The 19,058-nt window shown below is 39.0% G+C and overlaps 1 protein-coding gene across 3 annotated transcripts in view; it reads right to left on the reverse strand.

Annotated features, from left to right (window-relative positions):
* Positions 1–3,527: 3,527 nt before the first annotated feature.
* Positions 3,528–19,058, reverse strand: part of NAP1L1 (nucleosome assembly protein 1 like 1) — a 28,039-nt gene continuing 12,508 nt past the window's right edge. Inside the window, exons 2-15 of one of the 3 annotated variants that reach the window (XM_026038528.1) lie at positions 18,542–18,576; positions 17,753–17,841; positions 16,796–16,898; positions 13,646–13,787; positions 13,100–13,180; positions 12,717–12,842; positions 12,171–12,242; positions 11,426–11,565; positions 10,138–10,283; positions 10,034–10,053; positions 8,731–8,853; positions 8,017–8,049; positions 7,668–7,718; positions 3,528–5,962 (exon numbers count right to left, since the gene is read on the reverse strand). In XM_026038528.1, the coding sequence (XP_025894313.1) occupies positions 5,927–5,962; positions 7,668–7,718; positions 8,017–8,049; positions 8,731–8,853; positions 10,034–10,053; positions 10,138–10,283; positions 11,426–11,565; positions 12,171–12,242; positions 12,717–12,842; positions 13,100–13,180; positions 13,646–13,787; positions 16,796–16,898; positions 17,753–17,841; positions 18,542–18,558 (1,179 nt within the window). In that variant the 5' untranslated portion in view covers positions 18,559–18,576 and the 3' untranslated portion in view covers positions 3,528–5,926. Of the gene's footprint in view, positions 5,963–7,667; positions 7,719–8,016; positions 8,050–8,730; positions 8,854–10,033; positions 10,054–10,137; positions 10,284–11,425; positions 11,566–12,170; positions 12,243–12,716; positions 12,846–13,099; positions 13,181–13,645; positions 13,788–16,795; positions 16,899–17,752; positions 17,842–18,541; positions 18,577–19,058 lie in introns of all 3 variants that reach the window. The other 2 variants (XM_026038527.1, XM_026038526.1) reach the window with 2 other exon arrangements.

Here is a 19,058-nt window from a genome sequence, read left to right on the forward strand (position 1 = left end):
CCTTCAACATACATACACTAAATACACGACATGAACTGGAGCTAGACATAAGTAAGTAAAAGTAAGGCTTTCAAATACAGAGAGGAAATTGAGCACGCTCATTCTGCTTAGGCCTTGACAGGCTGTAGTATAGTTAAGTGCTGAGTGTCAGCTTTGCAGCCCAAGTCTAAACCCCGAGGCACAGGCTCTGCTAACGCACAGATTCAGCTGTTTATTCCTTATGAAATTCACCTACACACGTGCCCAGAATTACACACATAAAACACCCAGGTAAATTTGCGTGCAGTAAACAGGCATGAATGAGCACTTAAGAGTCTCTACTTTTCAACAAAAACATCATCCAAAAACCAGGACACACCAGGGTAACACGAGCTACCAACAGACATGCACGGTGGCAGAACAAGACACTCTCGTCCCACTTTATTTTGATGAAGTTGCTTCCAGCGGGCGACAAGCTTCATTTCCCTTCACATAAGTTAAAAACAGACTTCTTAAAAGTGTTATTGTTCCTCAAATTCGTATTAAAAAGCCATATATTGAACAAAACAATTATGCTGTGTTTCCCAGTGGGACTTAAGGTTCCATCCTCCCAAGTTATAAAATAATTTCAGTAGTTTAAGTTCTCTATGTGCTGCCTTCAAGCTTTCCTAACACCACGCAGGCCTCGCTTGTGTTCCCTGCAACGGCCGATGTGCAGATGCCACCTACTGTCAAACACGGACGCTACAATCCCGAAGAACAGCCGCTCTGATCCGTGATGACACATCCGAGACACGCTTGTTCCTTACTGGGTTTTTCCTTTTGTTGACGTTATACTAGTAACAGGAATGTCTGGTGGCTGGGCACACTCCTTTGCTGTATCTTAAGCTCCTAACTTAAAGGCAAGTCATTGAAATTTTGTATGTGTAATCTTGATTAAAGGGTGAGGGAAGGGACAGTAATTACAGTGTAGTTTTAAAATACTGCAACAAGTACTTTGGAGAAGTCACCACGAAAGACTAAAGAAAAAGAGGTAGTTTAAGTCATGTTCTTGTGCTGCTTTTGGTAATCATCTTGCACACAGCTCGAGACAGACTGTCAAGTATTAGCGCTACAGGGATGCTAGTTCTACTGGGAGGTAACCCTCATATCGATCTTATCAACACAATCTTTTCTGGTACTGAGAAGTAAGCAGCTAAACCAGAAGAGATGCAAAACGGAGATCTACAAGAAGCATGAGCTGGTCACTGCTTGAGAGGAGGCAGAGCCATGCCGAGAAGGAAGAGACAAACAGTGCAGGGTTGAGAAATTCATCATGAGAGTGTTGCATATGTAATTAAAGCAATTAAACAAGTGGTTATGTCTTAAGAAAGTGTTGGCTTGACCTTAACCACTTCCCAGTAATTTCACTGGAACCTGCTGCTGATCAAAGACTGAAGCAGTGAACATATAATTTGGGGGAGAGACTTTTCCTGTAATGAAATCTTTTCTCACCGATACCTGCGCACACCCCACAGTAAATCGCTCCAGGAGCGAGGAGCCTTCCCACAGCCATCAGCCGGATTTCCGCAAGCCCGACGGTTCCCTGTGACTCACAGGTACCAGAGGCAGAACCTGGGCGCCACACGCGCCGTATCGGCACTGAAGCAGCCCCAAGCTTCCTCCTCCCACCGCAAAGGAGCCCATGGCACTTCATAGACTGTTGTCTTTCAAGAAGGAAGGAGTATCTGGATGCCTGTTGTAGAGCAGAGAGCCTGTGGAAGGGCTTAAAAGATCTCAAGTCCCTCAAAGCGATCAAGCAGGTGTCCCTGCTTGGGCAGGGTTGAGGTTGGACTAGAACATCTCTACAGGTCCCTTCCAAGCCCAACCATTCTGTGATTCTGTGACCTCCTGTGTGGACAAACTGCCAACTCCTCTTCACTTGGCAATGCCTACAAGAGAAAGACTTACCATTTTCAGTAGATGAGTCTACCTTCACTTTACATAGTGCTACAATTATGAATTTGTTACCTTGATATCTGCTTGGAAACTTGTGGCAAACCAGCATGTCTCCATCGCTTACTCAGAGCAGGTGGATAAGCAAGGACATCCTGGGCACGGCTGCTCTGTGATCGGAAAGGCTGGATCAACACAGAAGGCAAGGGGAAGCGCTGTGGAGCTGAGCGCATCCACACGAAGGCCCTGCAAGCTCCAGCGCAGCAGGCCAGTCAGGGCCATCACCTACAGGAATGACCTCCTACCACTCTGTCCCCTTCCTCAGGGCTTCAGCATTTTGGTTCCCTCAGCCAGTGAGAGACCACAGGGCATCAGCTGCTCCCCAGGGCAGCCCGAGGCAGAGAATTCGGCTGCCTGTGGGGACTGGAGGCCTCTGATGGATGCACACAAACTGATTAGCTGATGTCTTCCATCATTTTTTTGAGTGATCTACAACAGTGAGCCTTAAGACAGTGGGAAGCATAAGGAGCAGCTGGAAAGCAAGAGATGAGCACGTTCAATTCCTGAACAGTTTCTACATTCTGCTGTGGTTTCTCATTTAGCAAACAAACATATCCCAGTTGTAACTGCTATCTAGCTTTGAAAAGCCAAGCTAAGCATATATACTTACAAAGCCTTTTAGTTATACAAGACATCATTAAACACCTCATGTATCACCACCTGCTAAGTCACTAACCTAACCTAAGACAGCATTTCTAATTGCACATGACATCCCTCTTCCCCAGAAATTAAGTCTTAAGAACGCTAAGCTTAAATCTGGTCTATATGACTCCAGGATATTGTTTTAAAACAGCCTTTTACATTCCTAAAGCTACAGGAGCCAAGGACACCTAGTGCTAATCTATCTACATTTACTGAAGGGTTTTGCAGGACCAAGCAGCACCCCTCTATCAAGCACATAACATCCACCCTTCCAACTCTGGGATAATTCCCTTAGCTCCTCCATCAGCAACCACCATTTTTCCCCCCCCCTTAAGGAAGCTCCCTTCAGTTCAGCAACCAAAACCGGACAGAAAACACACATTTGCTCAATTCTTTAATTTCAATGCAGTCTTGCAATAACTGACAAGAAGTCCTATTTTCTTTTTGGTAATATTTTCCCAGTCTGACTTGTCCTTAAATACCAAACAAACAGTTGGCCTGTGGTTGGTATAAATTCAAGAAAAGGAAAAAGAATGAGTCACAAAACTCCAATTAATGTTGAAATTTTAATGTTCCTGCTACATACTGCCTTCCAGAATCACTAAACAAGGGTGTTTGAGATATCACAGAACTATGCTGAGCACCAAAACAGGTTTTATTTAGCCAATGCCATTAAAATTGGCATCTCAATTTGTATGATTATACCCTTCCTTTTGCTGCAGTCTGGAGGACACAAGAACAGCTGATTTAGTACTTGCAATTTGATCTAGACAGACCTACACCATAGTCTGTAGGCAGATATGGGTTCATGACTCTGCATCTTGCAGGCTGCAGATGAGCTTTGAGATCTATAAACTCTCATCTTCAAATATTGCATTACATTGAATGGTAGTGAGTCATCAGGTGAGAAAGCAATTTAAGCACAAGCCAGATTTCATATGACAACAACAATGATTTCTGAAATTCCTTGGCCAACTTTTGGCAGTGCTTTCTCTTTTGGTAGTAAACATAGGCTAGATCTAAGTAAGGACTTTGGATGCTTCTCATGATCGAAGGTGCGACCCATGCCAACCCCAAACCCCACGTTAGCAAACACTCAGCCCCATGACATACTGTGACCTTGGTCTCTGCAGGTCTTGAAGTTCAAGCTTAAATATTGGGTGCTTGGTTCAAAATGAGTCCTGGGAAACATTGAGAGAAAAGACAAGGGATACATGAATACCTGGCGGGACAGCATCTCCGAGGCCGGGCAGATCCTGTCAGGATTAATGTCATCGCAAGGACAAAGCCACGTCCACTTTAACACACAGCTATGAAGTGACAGTGATGTCAACTGTTTTTTTGCATATTTTTCTATGCTGTGAGCTATAGGCTTCCTTAAAAAAAAAAGTGCAACTTCACCAGTACTGGTGTACAGCTATGAACAACAAGAACTCTTTCTCCCAAATCCATGGCTATCTAGATAGGAAACAGATCAAGTTGGACAGGGATTCTGAAATTAAGCAATGTGGCATTCAAGGGCATTCAAGCCTGAGGAACGCACAAAAAAAGTCAGTTTAGTCAGGACACAGCAGATCTTCCTCTGAGAAAGGATGATGTTTCAGGACAGCAGTTCAGGATAGGCCTCATTCTGTCCTCTGAGAAGGACAGAGAATCCAGGAAGGGGGTTTAGGATGAGTTTCATGCTGCTGTATCTGCCCTCCAAGTGAAAGAAAAGCTGGAGGAACTTCCCCTGGACCCTTCCTCACACCAAGGGGAGCTTCCTTGCCTCCTCCTCCTTGCCCTGCTCTATTTAACACTGCAGCCCCTTATGGCTACACTTCGTAGTACATCAGGTACAAGGAGATGTCCTTCCATCTCTGAAAAAGTCAGCTTGGTGCTGATTTATATCAGCACATCTGGAGTTATGCCAAGGCCAAGGCTGCACAAAAGACAATAGTAACTGACTGGCTGTGGAAGACTTGAGCAGAGGACATCAGTCTGAGCTGAGCGCGTTTGTATCCATGTCCCACAAAAGAGCACCCTCCCTAGATGCTAGATACTAGACTAGAGGCAAGGATAAACACAAGGCCTGGGGGATGGATCTTATATTAAGCTGGCAATGAATATCCAGAGCGAAGGACATGAACCACACACCATGCCAAGTAGCTTAGCAAACAACTTTTGGGAGAAGGAAGAAATTCCTTGCTTTTTGGTTCCTCTTCTTTAAGTTCTTGATACAGTGAGCAAACAAGCTATAGAATGCAGCTAAGTGTCCCCAGGCAACTCTTGTCTCCAGATTCCATGCAAATGACCTTTGAGTAAGGCATGGCAACACCAAAGTCCTTCACCAGATCTAGACCCACTCGTGAAAATTTGTCTTCTCACAATGGCAGTGTTGACTGATCACTGAAACACGTAGCTTAGGCTCACAGCTACCACACTGCAAAAAGGAAAGCACAGATCAAAACTTCCCAGACAATTAAATGGTGTTTGCTTTTCAAATGCTATATAATTTACCTTTCAGCAACTTGGATGATTTTTGTTTTTAGTAAAAAGTGAACTGCAGCATGGAAGAGACGCCTTAATATTTTACACATGCAGATACACACATCATAATAAAACAAGACTAGCTTCTGAAAATACTAGGTTTTATTCACACCCCAGTGGTAAACAATAAACCTTAATATGATGACTAGGTTTCCTTTGTAGATCACTATGTCACATAAAATACAAAACCCATAGCATAAACAAGCTGACAGTTATGAATGTTTAATGTGGTCTCATTGGAAATTAAACAAATCATACTAGTCTTCTCAAGTAGTCAAATTCAAAATGCATCATCATCATCATCATCTCCTAGTTAGTACAAGTCACTGCCGTTTTCTATAACAAAGTAATGAAGGCACAGCTAGTGCAAGCAGACTTAAACCCGTTCAGACTACTGGGCTGAAAATACTTTGGTTGGTTCTTCAGGAGAGGATTTTCTCTAAACAAATATTGGTCTCAGTTAACAGTTCTGATAATCTTCACAGCTGCAGTCTAATAGCTACATGACAAGGACTTCACAAGAACCAAACTATGTAGCAATGAATTAACATTCATGCTTTAGGGGATTTGCTGCATTCTACATATTGGCTGAAAATTATACTGTTAAAATGCTAGGCAGATTGAACCTACATTTTAAACTGGTTCTTATGTGTTTGATTTCATTTTTAACAAATTGGTTACTTAATTCTACCAAGATACAAAACATAAGGCTGTAAGTAACTAATAGTTGTGTTTAGGCTATTACAGTGCAGGTAATCCTCAAGGCCACATACACACTGCTTCACTGCTGCTTGCATTCTGCTGGGTTTTGATCCTTCTGTTAAGGAAAAAAGAAACATCAGTGTGTGGGTACCAGTGTTTTAAAACAATTATTAAAACTGATAAACATACTTTCTCAAGTTCCAGTACACAAGTTGTTTTTTGAATATCCTCCCTTAAGCTAGGCCTGCTGTCTCTGAAGCAATATCCAGGCCTTCTGCTCAATTTGAGCCACAAGAAATGCCTCTGGTTGGTAACAATGTCACAGCCTTATTCCAGAACTCACTGTACAGCTGTACAAATACCAAATCCTAGGACCTTGTTATCACTTTGGACACATCTTTGAGAAATTCCAAACATCTCTGCTTTGCTACACTGAGACAGATAAGCAGCAAAACCTCACAGCAGTGTAGAGATTTAAGGGAAAAAGCTTTCCAGGGTTGAAGTTCAGTTGAAATCTTTTATTTAAGAACTTGATGTCCACCCTGTTTTACCTCACTACCTTCTCTGCATAGATATTCTAGGACTTCAGTGCTTTAATAAACTTACTCCTAGCTTTCAGCCTGCAACCAGCTTACTACCTTTTATTCTGTGCCAGCAACACCCTGCAGGACCTTTAATGTCTCTTCCTGGTTCTCTGGCAGTTCTGGTTCCAGGAGCACTATACTGCTGACTGATAGTTTGGTTAAGCCAAGCTGGGAAAGGACTTACCAGCTTCTGTAAGCAGAACTGCTGATGTGATAGAAAAAAGTAGCCCACCTAGCAGCCACTTCAATCTGATTCTAAAAGACTTTCTTGAACAATAGGAACCAAATGGGGCACTATTCCAGATGAAATGACACCAGTAGGTTGCATACCTTAATGTTAATATTTCTACATCCTACATCTTACCTAGGACTATAACTTTCAGTAGTACTTCGATTATAGCTCATAACTTCTCTGACAAAGTGACTGAAGTCATTTGTTAGTTGAAATATCCTTGTCAGTTTGAATACCCCATTTGAGCAAGCACATCTCCTAGTCGAAGGGTGAACTAAAAAAATTCTGCTAAGATATCCTGTCTTCACCTTCATGACTACAGCCTTCACTTGGCAGCAGGGGATGCTTCCAAATGGTCAGGCTGGAGACTTCCCTTCCTTGAGGAAGAAGCTATAAATCTAGCAGCTCAATTACTTTTCCAGCAAACTGAGCCCCACTAGCCATTTTCCAAGTCCATTAAATACATAGATGCCCTGACATTGCTCTTGGTTGCTCATGAATTAGTTGACTATAACTACACGCCTGAACTTAGACTTCCACTACCTGAAGAAACAGGCTTGCCATTATCTCCCCTAAAAAAAAAGCATCAACTCAGGCCAGATTTCCCCAGTGTAGCAGAAGAGCTGATGAGAAGCTCCCAAGCTGACTATGGCTTACTCAAACAGTTCTCTGCATGCTATTCAAGTGCTTCAGAACACTCGTACCAAACTAAAAAGGAGCAGACAAACTTACAGAAAATCAAAGCTGACTAATTCCAGTGTTTATTGCCACAAGCTACATTTATAAAATGTTTCTTGCTAAGAACTTCAACAGTCGCCTTGCTAGTCTTAGACTGTCAGAAACAGGATGGAAACAGTCTCAGCTAAAGAACAACCACCCCACAGACACTGTTTTAAATATCTAAACTAAAAATCATGACTATAATATAAGGAAATTTTAAGATATATGAAGATTTTAAGAGTATAACATGCACACTTTATTTTTTTTTTTTTGTTATAGCTTACTTTTGGGTCATAATCTGGATCATTTTCTTCATCTGCTTCTTCTTCCCCCTCCTGAAAGAAAATACTTCAGTTTATACACATTCTGCTTACAGAACCATTTTCAAACACATTTTTAATATAAAATTCTACTTAAGTATATTAATGTTCATGTCTAACCTACGCATATTGTATTAGTTTTTCCCCTACAAAACTTAGAACTTCAACTTAATTTATAAGTGTCTCTCCCTTCACCCTGACGGTTTTACTGATTAGAAAGTACATGTTAAAGTGCCCAAAAGATTAAAAAAAATAGAAGGAATTCTTGGTTTAGATCCTAAGGGAAACTACTTAAGCCCATTATTCAGCTCACCTCATCATCTGCCTCCTCTCCTTCTTCATCATACTAGGAAAGAAAAAAGAGGTGGTGTTAGAGCACTAAGTTTAGACATCAGTCTCTTAGATGACTGAAGCTGACCAGCAACCACTTACGTTGTACCGTGCTTTAAAAGTACATAAATTTGTTAGACATAGAAATGTTTCATACATTAAACATTCAATCCCTTACATGTAACTCTTAAGCAGAGAAGGTCTATCCACAGTTCCTCATGTGTAACACAGAAAGAGCTTATTAGGTGACAACACTTCTGTCCAGCAGGAGATCTCAAAGTGTAAGGCAGTCTGAGTTGCTTGCAATCCTTTCCTATCTCCCAAAGCTGGGAATTAAACTTTACCATTCTATATCCTACACTTCAGCTCAAGGCAGGATTTAATTTAACCAAATCAATACAACTGTTACCGGTTCTCGTTCATGTCTTACACACAAGCTTCTACTTGGACATACTCTAAAACATTTAGCTAAGTGTTCACCTTCTACCACATCTTCTACAAAGCTCTGAAGTTCACTACTTCCAACAGGTATTAACTGTGAATTGCTTCTTACTTAACCCTCTAGGAAACTCAGACATAACTACTAGTGGTGCCATGTTCCCTTCTGAATCTTGTCATGTTAGTATCCTTAGAAGGTGCACAAAATTTAAGCAGCATTACTTACAAGCATTTTGCACTGTGGAAGACCATTACTTACATCATCATCATCGTCTTCGATAGCTTCTCCTGTGAAGTACAATACTGATCGGGGCACTATACGTTCACGTAAGAAGTGACCTATTTCAAAGTCTGCAGCAAGGATCGCCTCGGAGTCATCATCCTGCATGAAACAACATTACTTGCTAAACAATAAGCCAATAACTACTTTTGACACGAAGAAGTCAACACTTCAACATTGCCAGATACACACAAATGCACCCTGACTTTTTTTTTAATTTATTATTCAGTGTTTGTTTTACAGAATTAAAGTTGTTGGATGAAACTTTGCACTTGCACTGTTTACTCATGCTGCAGTGTTCAGGGTTCATTTCTCTGATAAGCCTAATTATACAGAGTTTTAATCTGTACTCTTCCACTGCTCTCCAACTTCTAAGTAGGAAGATAGTTCAATACCTTCCCTACCTCCCACAGGTCTTCAGCTCATTTAAGTGTTTAGTTCTTAACAATTTAATATATGAATCTTTTTAGTTTATGTTGTCTAACATTTTTGCCATCTGCAGTGCATCTCCTCCATGATTCCTTCAGTCCACTGAGAAGCACTTTCTCATCTGCTCTGTTTTAATCTCAGGTTTACACCTCTTTCGTTTATACAGTAAGTGTTCCACAGGCTCCCACCTGAGAGGTGAACTTGAGGTCAAAAGGCTTAAAAATTTTCAATATTATGAACATACAACTTTGGGTGCCTTTCTTGACTACTAGAATTCATGACAATGGGAGTTTCAACAGCGTGGCTCTGGAGGCCCTAGTCAGTCTCCTCACACAAGAGGAATAGCATGTAACAGTGCCAAATAATGTTTTCTGCACCTTTTCCCCCTTACAAAAAGAATAATAAAAAAATAAAGTTGCAGTTCCTTGCTACAGGCTTTTCTCTCAGCAAAACTGAGCACATTGAAGACCACAGTGGCTTCTTGCGGACTTCTATGCCTGTTCTACAACTGTCTCCAAAAGCTTTAGTACCAGAGAAAATATTTAACAGCACAAAATACTCATACACGTAGCAATTAAAGACCATTTAATAAACGGAGGCAAGGACTTTAAAACACCAAATATGTCACCAAGTAAGTGAAGCATAATAATAAAGATCACTTAATTTGTTTAAAAAGTTAGCCATTTACAAGGTATCTTTCAAAAAGGAAACTGTTAAGTTTACTAGACTCAAATCCACTGTTCAACTCAACAAGTATTCCTTCTAATAAAGAAAAAAATTCTCAATTTCATAACACTTGCCACATAAATTTTACCAGTTAAATATGGAAATATATTGCTTTAAGTCAACTTACCAAATCTCCACTTTCAGGAACTGTAAAAACAACAAGACAAAAAAGTCAGTAAATATATAAATACACAAAGTCCATTCACATAAACTGATGTATATTCTGCTTACCTTCAGGAGGACTAAAGAAGTTGAAGAAAGAGTCATTAGAAACTGTTTTTGTCACTGTTCTAACTGTGCCACGACCCTTGTGTTTCTGCTTCTTCTTAATCGTTTTTAAAGTAACATTCTTTCCTTTTTTCCAGTCTATTTGGCAACTGGAGAAGGAGAAAGAGGCAGACAGGTATGGGTTAATGCAATTCCATCTACTACAACTTACTGAGACAATCAACTCTAAGGGAGACAATGAACATAAAATATTACAATATACTCTCATCACTGCTAATGTGTTGTCATTAGTTTGTACTTCACCAATGAAAGCAGTTAGTTAATTTTGGGAATGAGATTTTTCCATGAAGTTCTCTCTTTTCCACTCTCCCTCCAAAACAGTAGTTTTCATCTGCTAGCAGGTTCTACTTAGGTTCATATCAAAGGTGTCACATCCTTTTTCGTGCTATCTACACGTTGGATTTCATTCTAGAACTGCAGTAAGTTTGAAAGATAATGACAGACTCACTGCTTTAGGTTTGCTTTATAAAATATTGTTGTATTTAGTCATGCTAATAACACATTACACCTGATAAAACCACCACTGTACAGCAATAGCCCTTTCAAATAAGGCATCAAACAAGTGTGTAATTTCTGTCCCTATATTGCAAGGAAAAAAAAAAAATATATCATGCCCCAGACTGAATGCCTGACATTCAAAGAACTCCAGGGGCAAATAAACAAATCCTACCAATAAGACTGCCTGTATTTGCAGAAGTCTCTCAGTCATGCTCCTAAACACTCAAATAAACGAGGTATATTATTTTGGGTAGGAAAAAAGCTCTCAGAAGAAAATCAGTAAGTGCATAGTAACAGATGAGAAAAAAAACAGCTTTCATCACGTAGCGATAGGCTCCAAATGAGTTATTATCACTAAAAATAGATATTGGCATCATTCTGGTTGATTTCACAGAAGTTATCCATGTAACAGCACCCAGACAGTTTAAAAAACACACATTAAAAGGAACATAACTGATCAGGACATGTAAAGCCCTGATGTGCCCTCATGCTGGTTATGTGGAAGTGTTTCCTCCCCTATTTCTCTTCACAGGGGGAAAGACATACACAGAAAACAATTACATAGTCTGTGGACACCAGCACATTGGAACAGAAAATATCTTTCAGCACCTTCACAAGCAGGTATAGAAAGAGCCAGTGCTTTGATAACACTAATGCCCAGAAAGTGCTGAAAGAATAAATTACATTACAATTAAGTTGGTGGGTTTTTGCTTTGTTTTTAACTAATACTTACCCTGTACAACCCATGATTTCTGGTCCATCGAAGGAGAAGGGATCAGAATCATCTGGCTCTGACCTCATTCTATACGTCTTTGTCAGTATTTCGTTTGTGAAGTAGTCATTTGCTTCAAAGTGAAATTCTAATGTGAAACTCTTAAAGACAATTGCAAAGAAAAACTTCAGCAACTTAGCAACACATACTTAAAGAGTCAAGTAATTAAAAGAGCCAAATTAATACAAATAAGGTGCACATATAAAATTTCTATAATAAGCTGTGTATCAGATTTGCACCTTAAAATCTTAAAATGCTTATTACGTTGATAAGTTCATTACTTGCAAACACTGCCTGCAATAATGACCCAAAGTTGTCCAGCTTTCCTGGTGCTGCAATACAGATATGACTTGTAAACTAAAATACTAAAACTTAGTAAGCTACTAAATTTCTGGCAAAGAAACAACCCCATTATACTAATTTTCAAAGTGTCTGAAAATTGAAAAATGTATCAAAATTCAAAGGTGAAATGAAGCCAGCAGACATTAATGCCAAACTCCTCACTCAGAATTTGAAGGTTAATTTTAACAAATTCATTCACGGGAGACTGAGACAAGTGTTAGTCCCATATTAATTTTTGGAAGACAAGAAACTATGTATTTCTCAAGACTGACAAGACACACCTGCTTATCCCACCCACTACCCACCTATATCCAAATAAACCAGAATCATATAGCAGCAAGTTTATCTAACAGCTTAAACTAACCATAGGCTGTCCAGCTTCTGAGAATTTGACCTTTATATCTTTTAAGTGTTTCAGGATAGGTTCATCATGTTCCTGTAGATAAAAAGAGTTAAATATTTATGAAAATTGAATTAATTGTACACCAAATCATGCTCTTACAGAGATAGAAGCCACAGAATTTACACTTGACAAAACCATGGTACAGTGCTGAAACATTCATGAATATGACCAGTAGATGGCAATAATAGGAACAGTAAAGAATTTTAACTATAGTGATACCTTATGCAAACATAAAGCAATTTTTAGATATATCTGTACACTATACACACAGATGCTTACATACACAGATGGAAAATAAATGAAAGGTAAAAAGACAAGTCCAACACATTTCATAGTAAGAAAGAATTCCAGTGTGCTCTCAGCTGAGTACAGTTGACATCCCAGTGCTCATTTCATTTTCACTCTAGCAGAGATGTCACACAATGCACTGTTTCTACTCTTTTCTTGGAAAACATGACTTGGATTAAGTACTAAAGCAACATCACACAAGCCCAGGTCACCACCCACCTGAACCATATCACTGAGCAAGTCAACGTTCTTGAACACTGTCAGCCAAAATTCAGGAATTCCTTTAGGGTCTTCTTTTTCTTCATCTTTTTTTTCTTCTTCAAGCTTGGCCTTCTCTTTCATTTCCTCCTTGATAGAATAAAAATGTTAGTTTTCTTCTAGATTTTTAAGAGAGTGCCCACAAGGTTTAGTTAACGCAGTTTTGTTGATACTAGTATAGCCTAAGTTTCATGTGCATGCTTTAAGGGATCTGTGAAAAATTATGAAGCCTCTTTATATATATAAAAATACATATAATAAATATATTACATATATTTATATATATATATTCAACTTCATACATTTTAAGGACTGAAATGCTGTGATCTAATTATAATACTCACTGAAATCTCTTCTTCAGCATCTGCTTTCCATTCACATTCTTCCTCTGTAGGTTCATAAATTGCATTGATGATTTCACTTCGCTGAAAGATTAAACCAGATTTTTTTTTCCCACCATTTCCTAGTCATTGTCTAGGAATAATTCCCAATATTTCCCAATCCTATACTCACACAATTATTGCATTATGCCCTTAGTAAAAATTTCTACTGCAAGCTTGAAGACTCGGCAGTTACATTTTTTTCCAACAGTCTAAAATAAGCATCAAAATTTCTAAAAGCTTACTACCTCTTCAGATACGTTTAACTGACAGGATGAAGTCCAGTATACTGAACTGACTACAGTAACCATGGAACAGGCTGAACACTCCCCCTTAATCTTATTTGATATTTACATGGATGGTGAATTGATGTCAATTCAGCTGAATGGGCATGTTTGAAACCAAAGCAATTGAGAACATGCGTAAGGCTTTCAATTCATATTCCCTTGTGTTTTACAATTACTTCTAAGCTAAAGCTTTCAAGCACAAATCAGATTAGCATTAAAATACCTTGTCAAATAAGGGCTGATAGAGGGCAGCATACTTTCTTTCCAGCTCATGAACTTCCTCGTAGAACTTAGCTTCTATCTGTGCACACTGAACCTGAAGGTTCTTGAGCGCATTCACACGTCTTTTAACAACTTTAGGCAAGCTGAAAAATTCAGGGACAGAACTGTTACAAACACTGCACTTGAATCCACACTGTCCCTTCCTGCCTTAACCGTCACCCCCAATAAACTCGCTTCCAAACAGATTTTACGCTCTATTTTAAGCTTTAGAAAGCTGGACAACTTGAACCATCCACTAAACCACACTAATACAAACTGCTAGCACAGGCTTTTAAGCTGATGTTTTAGGCAGTTGGATACATAGCTTTCTATATACCTGCACCAACTTATGCAATAAAGCTTCACATTAAAAATAACTTGCACATTAGCACTGAACAGCACAGCAAATCCATATGGGTGAGTATAAGTAAGAAAGAATTACTCATTAGTTGGCTTGGTTTTATGGAAAAAAGTTCAAGACAATCAAGTTTACTCCATTAACGAAACCAGTAAGTCTTCAAAAAAAGTCATGAAAGAAGCTAATATGATCATCCTTTAACATATTATTTATCCTTCCCAAAGCGAGGAAGAACTGCTTTGCTAACTGAAGCATTCTATTATATGGTACATTATATATGTACTGGGAAACTATTAAAGCAATTTCCATTATAAATACTTGTCAGCTGTAACTAAGCTTCACTTGCAGCAAACTTTACTAATGTAAACTTAGTGTCAGGACCAAAACACCTACATCAAAGCTTTCAGTGAGATTTATGGAGTGGACTGCAGACAGCCTCCATTTCCCAAGAGCTGAGACAGTTCTTAGCTGCAGAAGATTTTCTGTCAGAGTCCCATATTTGCTTCATTTAAGCAGCTGGGCTATGTAATTAGAACACAGTACTAAATGAATACTTAGTATTGCTCGGGGCAACTTCGGGTTAGTGGAAGTAACCAACAAGAATGTGGTAACACTGGAAGTTACTACTCATTGCCAATGCTATTTTATCTGTATTTAGTAGGATATGCACATTTTCCAATATCTTTGCTTACTTCAAACTATAGAATGATTCTCCCTAGGAGGTTTATGCTCAGCATGAGTATCCTGTCTCTGGCTACCAAGCTGAAGTTTAGTCATGAACATTCAGAAAGGTTGCAAACGTTTGCATCGCTCTCCCATTCTCCCAGCACCTAATCACACTGCCCCTTTGTGCTAATTCCAGCTTCAAGAACAAGTCCAGAACAAATAGCAACTTGAGTATCATATTCAGTCAGGTCAGGAAAAAGCGTTACAGGGAGGAAAAAAAGACAATGCAAGTAATACAATGATCAGCTAATTGATACTATGTGGATATATTTAGGCTAAGAGTTCTAGCAACTGCATATAAAAACAATCCTGAAATTAAGATGGTAACACCATACATGCCCTGTGTCCAGTTCTACTTTACCAGAGTAACAGGTCAATCTCTTTTATTATAGAATATGACAGAAAACATACAAGACAGCTACATTTCTTAAGGGTCTACACACCAGAAAGTTCAGGTTTCAGGATCTATACATCTCCTACTTTTATAAGCGCTACTCTTTAAAAGGAAAAACAGCTTCATGGAAGAGATCCACTAAATACATGCATGTAAAAGGGAAAAACAGACCTGGAAGCCTGCACAGGAATGCACCAGTGCAAGTGGCAGGTATAGCTTGGTGCTCTGAACACAGCCAATAATGGCTGTTAGGACTGATACTATCACAGAGCACAACCTCAACCAAGCAGTCGAGGGAATTTCAGCTGCTGCTGAAGAGCCAAGTTAACAGATAGCTGCCAAATTAGCAGATTTTAAGCACGTGCAGTCATTTTCTTAGAACCTGCTTAGCTTCCGACCAGCTTATGCATCCAATTCCTTAACAACCCACATAACAGTCTTAATGACTTCAGACTCCTGCTGCCTTCTTTGCCATCTCTGTATCTAGACTCTAGATAAATAAGCTGAAAACAACACTTGGGAAGGCACTGAAGAGTTACCTATAAAGCATGGTTAAACCAGCACACAACAGAGTACAGACTCAGCAAGTTGCACACATTTTTCCACCTTTTTCCACTGCAAGTTCAGTAATTATTTGACACAGTGACCAAGTTCCTATGTTTTTATAATAGAGGGTTTGCTACTGTGCTTGCAAAGATGAAAGATAGTGTATCATTTTAGAGGGAACAGCTGAAGAGAAGAACGCCATCTAAATCAATAACGTGTTTTATTCACTTCTTAGATCTAGGACCTGAAAGATTAGTAAAGGTTAGAAAAATATGAAGTAACTTCAAAGTTATTTGACAGAACTTGGGACATTCCTCCTTCACCTCAAAGAAGGTAACTATAATTGATATAGATGTGTATCTGCACAATAGAAAAAGAGGAAACAAGGAATCCCTTTGGCTCCATGACCTTTCTTGTACCAATTTTATTAGGGAAGCCATTAGTTAAACCAACCTTCTTCCATAATTCTACCTTTCCATACTCCTACCTAAAGTAACAGGGAAAAGTTGTATCACTACTAACTGCCGCAGTAGTAGATGAGACTATTACTCAGTAGCAGCCCCAGATCAAGACAATAGAAGCATATTATTATTACAGGAAGATAGTCATGTGCTCCACAACTCTTGTGGCTTTGATGGGAAGCTTACAAGCAACAAATTACCTAAGCGGCAGAAATGCTGTTATTAGTGCAGGCAGAGCAAAATAGTAAACGTGAGCTTATTTCAAGTCTTGATACAAAAGCAGTCTATGTGAAACACCAACAAGGCAATCCTTATTTTATTAACTTTTCTAGTTACACCATAACCACAGGATGGTATTAGAAACATTAGGTCTCTTAAGTATTTGTCCATGCCTAAGCTTTGTCTATACAATTAAAGCAAAGCCATAGAAGACACTTGTAATAGTAGAGGGGAGAAAAAGTTTGGTCTCTTTTCCAAAATTCACTACAGAGTGACTACACTAAGTTTTTCTGGAAGCAAAAATAGTTTATCTTTATTAGCAATGGAGAAGTACTGGAGATTATTTTTTAGGAAAGCAAAAGCACTATTTATGCTACTGTAGTCACAGCAAATCAGAGGATACCGTACCTTTCTATATATCCTGTAGATGTTCCTACCAGGCCATCAAGTCTTTCCTGAAGAGCTGCAAGGATCTGAGGATTCTGCATCATCTGCACAGTCAACTGTCGAGCTTAAAAAGGGAAAAAAAAATCTGCAAATGCAAAATGGACTATCCAAGGGAAGTTATTTTAGTAAAAGACAAAGGCTGCTACTATACTAGACATAAGGCGAAATACAGGTCAGACAGGAGCATATTAAAATCTCTCTCCATTTTGTAAGCATGGATTAAACCTACTCTATCCTGAGGATTCAGGGGAAAGAGGCAATATTTGAATTAAACAGTAAGCATTTAGAAAGCCGATTTTCTTTGTTAAAAAAATAGGCTTATTATGATGTTCCTAAATGCATCAGTTTTGCCTCGGGTCACAACAAAAATTCAAGGTAGCAGAAATTCTTCAGAAAGACCTGGAATAAATCTGTGGTTTTCCTTCTGTTTTACACAAATGCAAAGAAGCAAAACTGTTTCAGACCTGGATTAAACGAGTGCCTTACTTTTTTTGGGTGTGCATATGCACAGACACATACATACATACACACATACACCTATATCACATGCAAAATATTTTCCTATACAAGACAACACATTTTAAAAGCTTTTGGCTGCTGTTATTTTTTGAAAACATCTATTTACAAGAAATCTTTCCTTTCAACTGTACATCCTTCCAGGCAGCGAGCACTGCCCAAGTAAGTCATCGACCTTGATTAAAATGAATGGCTGCAAATAATTTAAGCATCACCTAACTGATAAGAGAACCTTCCTTGTTTCAGGATTGAAACATATCAGTATGGGCCTCAGTAGTGCTTAGTAGCACATCAGTATTTATGTTTATCCCTTCCATACAGCTTAAGCAGTAAAGTTCACTTAACATTAATTTGAAGGCAAATAAGCAGCAGCTTGAAAAAAAGCCTTATTTTCATGGTTACCTTTGCTGTTGGCATCTTCACCAGCTTCTTCTTCTTCTACTTCTTCAACATCTTCCATATCCTGTTGATCAAGTTCAGCCTGTTCTTTGCTATTAGGAATATTCAGGAACATGATTGAGAAGTTAATTTTATAAAGAGATTTCCTAAAATAGGTTCAACAGCTCATATTAAAAATCAAGTTAAGAGACCATGCAAACAGATGCAGCAGTTTTGAGGAAAGACCAACTAGAAGTCTTAACACTCAAAGCAAAATGTCTCTACGGATTGTTACACTTTCGACAGGCTCAGAACAGCCTGAAAGGCTAAATAACTTTCTGGGATTATCAAAACTCCATTACCTACAAAAGACTTTTGTCCCCTTATTGCTCCCGATAAAATGGGCAGGCTTAAACTGAAGACAGGTTCACCTAAGCAACGCTTTAAACGTTACACAGCATGAGCATCTCAAGTAGGGAAAAACTAGATACAGCAAAACTGTAGTAACAGGTATGATTACCTGCCCCCTCTCCCACACAAATACCTAGTATCTACCTAGTACCAAACAGTTAACTAGTCCTTGTCCCAGTTTCAGATTTATTTACGCTGATGATCTCAAGCCCATCTGGCATGAGCAATTCAAGCTCTTCTCCCACGTGCAAGTGATACGTGCCTCACACTGGGCCACAGTGCCAAGACCACTGCCTTGTAGCAGGATCCTCTCTCAAGCATCCAGAGAACAGTCATTGGAGGTAAGAAACAGGACAGAGCATGATAGTTTGAGCCCCTCTCTCTCTAAGAGATTTTACTTACTTGTCAATGTCTGCCATTCTCTTGGATTTCAATTCCTAGAAGGGGGGGGGAAAAAAGAGAACACCAAGAACAGCAGCATTAGATTTCCAACATCTACAGCCAAGTGCCATTAATGGCAAAAAGAAAGTGAACTACATAACCTTGGAGAAAATATGACAGAATATACAGTGTAATACAACAAGCAACAGATTTGCCATACAATATTTTTAAATTCTCACATTAAAAAAGTATGTAGAAATACAGAAGAATTTGATTCTGGCTTAGAACAGGTCAGCTTATGCAAGCTGAAGTACCAGCAAAATAATGGGTTGCATTTTATAGCACAGGACTACAGTAATATTACAGGATTTAAAAACAACAGTAGTCTCTAATTAAAAATAATGCATAAAACAAAACAAAAAAAACACAGTAAGAAGAGTTCTACAACCTTTCTGGTAATTGCTTGCTCACTTCCATAGGAAACTGCAATTACAGGATACTTGCAGCTAACTGGGCTCCTCTTAATACTAAACACAAC

This window comes from Nothoprocta perdicaria, unplaced genomic scaffold (genome assembly GCF_003342845.1).
Source record: "Nothoprocta perdicaria isolate Ctin4 unplaced genomic scaffold, notPer1 scaffold_211, whole genome shotgun sequence".
Lineage (NCBI taxonomy): Eukaryota > Metazoa > Chordata > Aves > Tinamiformes > Tinamidae > Nothoprocta > Nothoprocta perdicaria.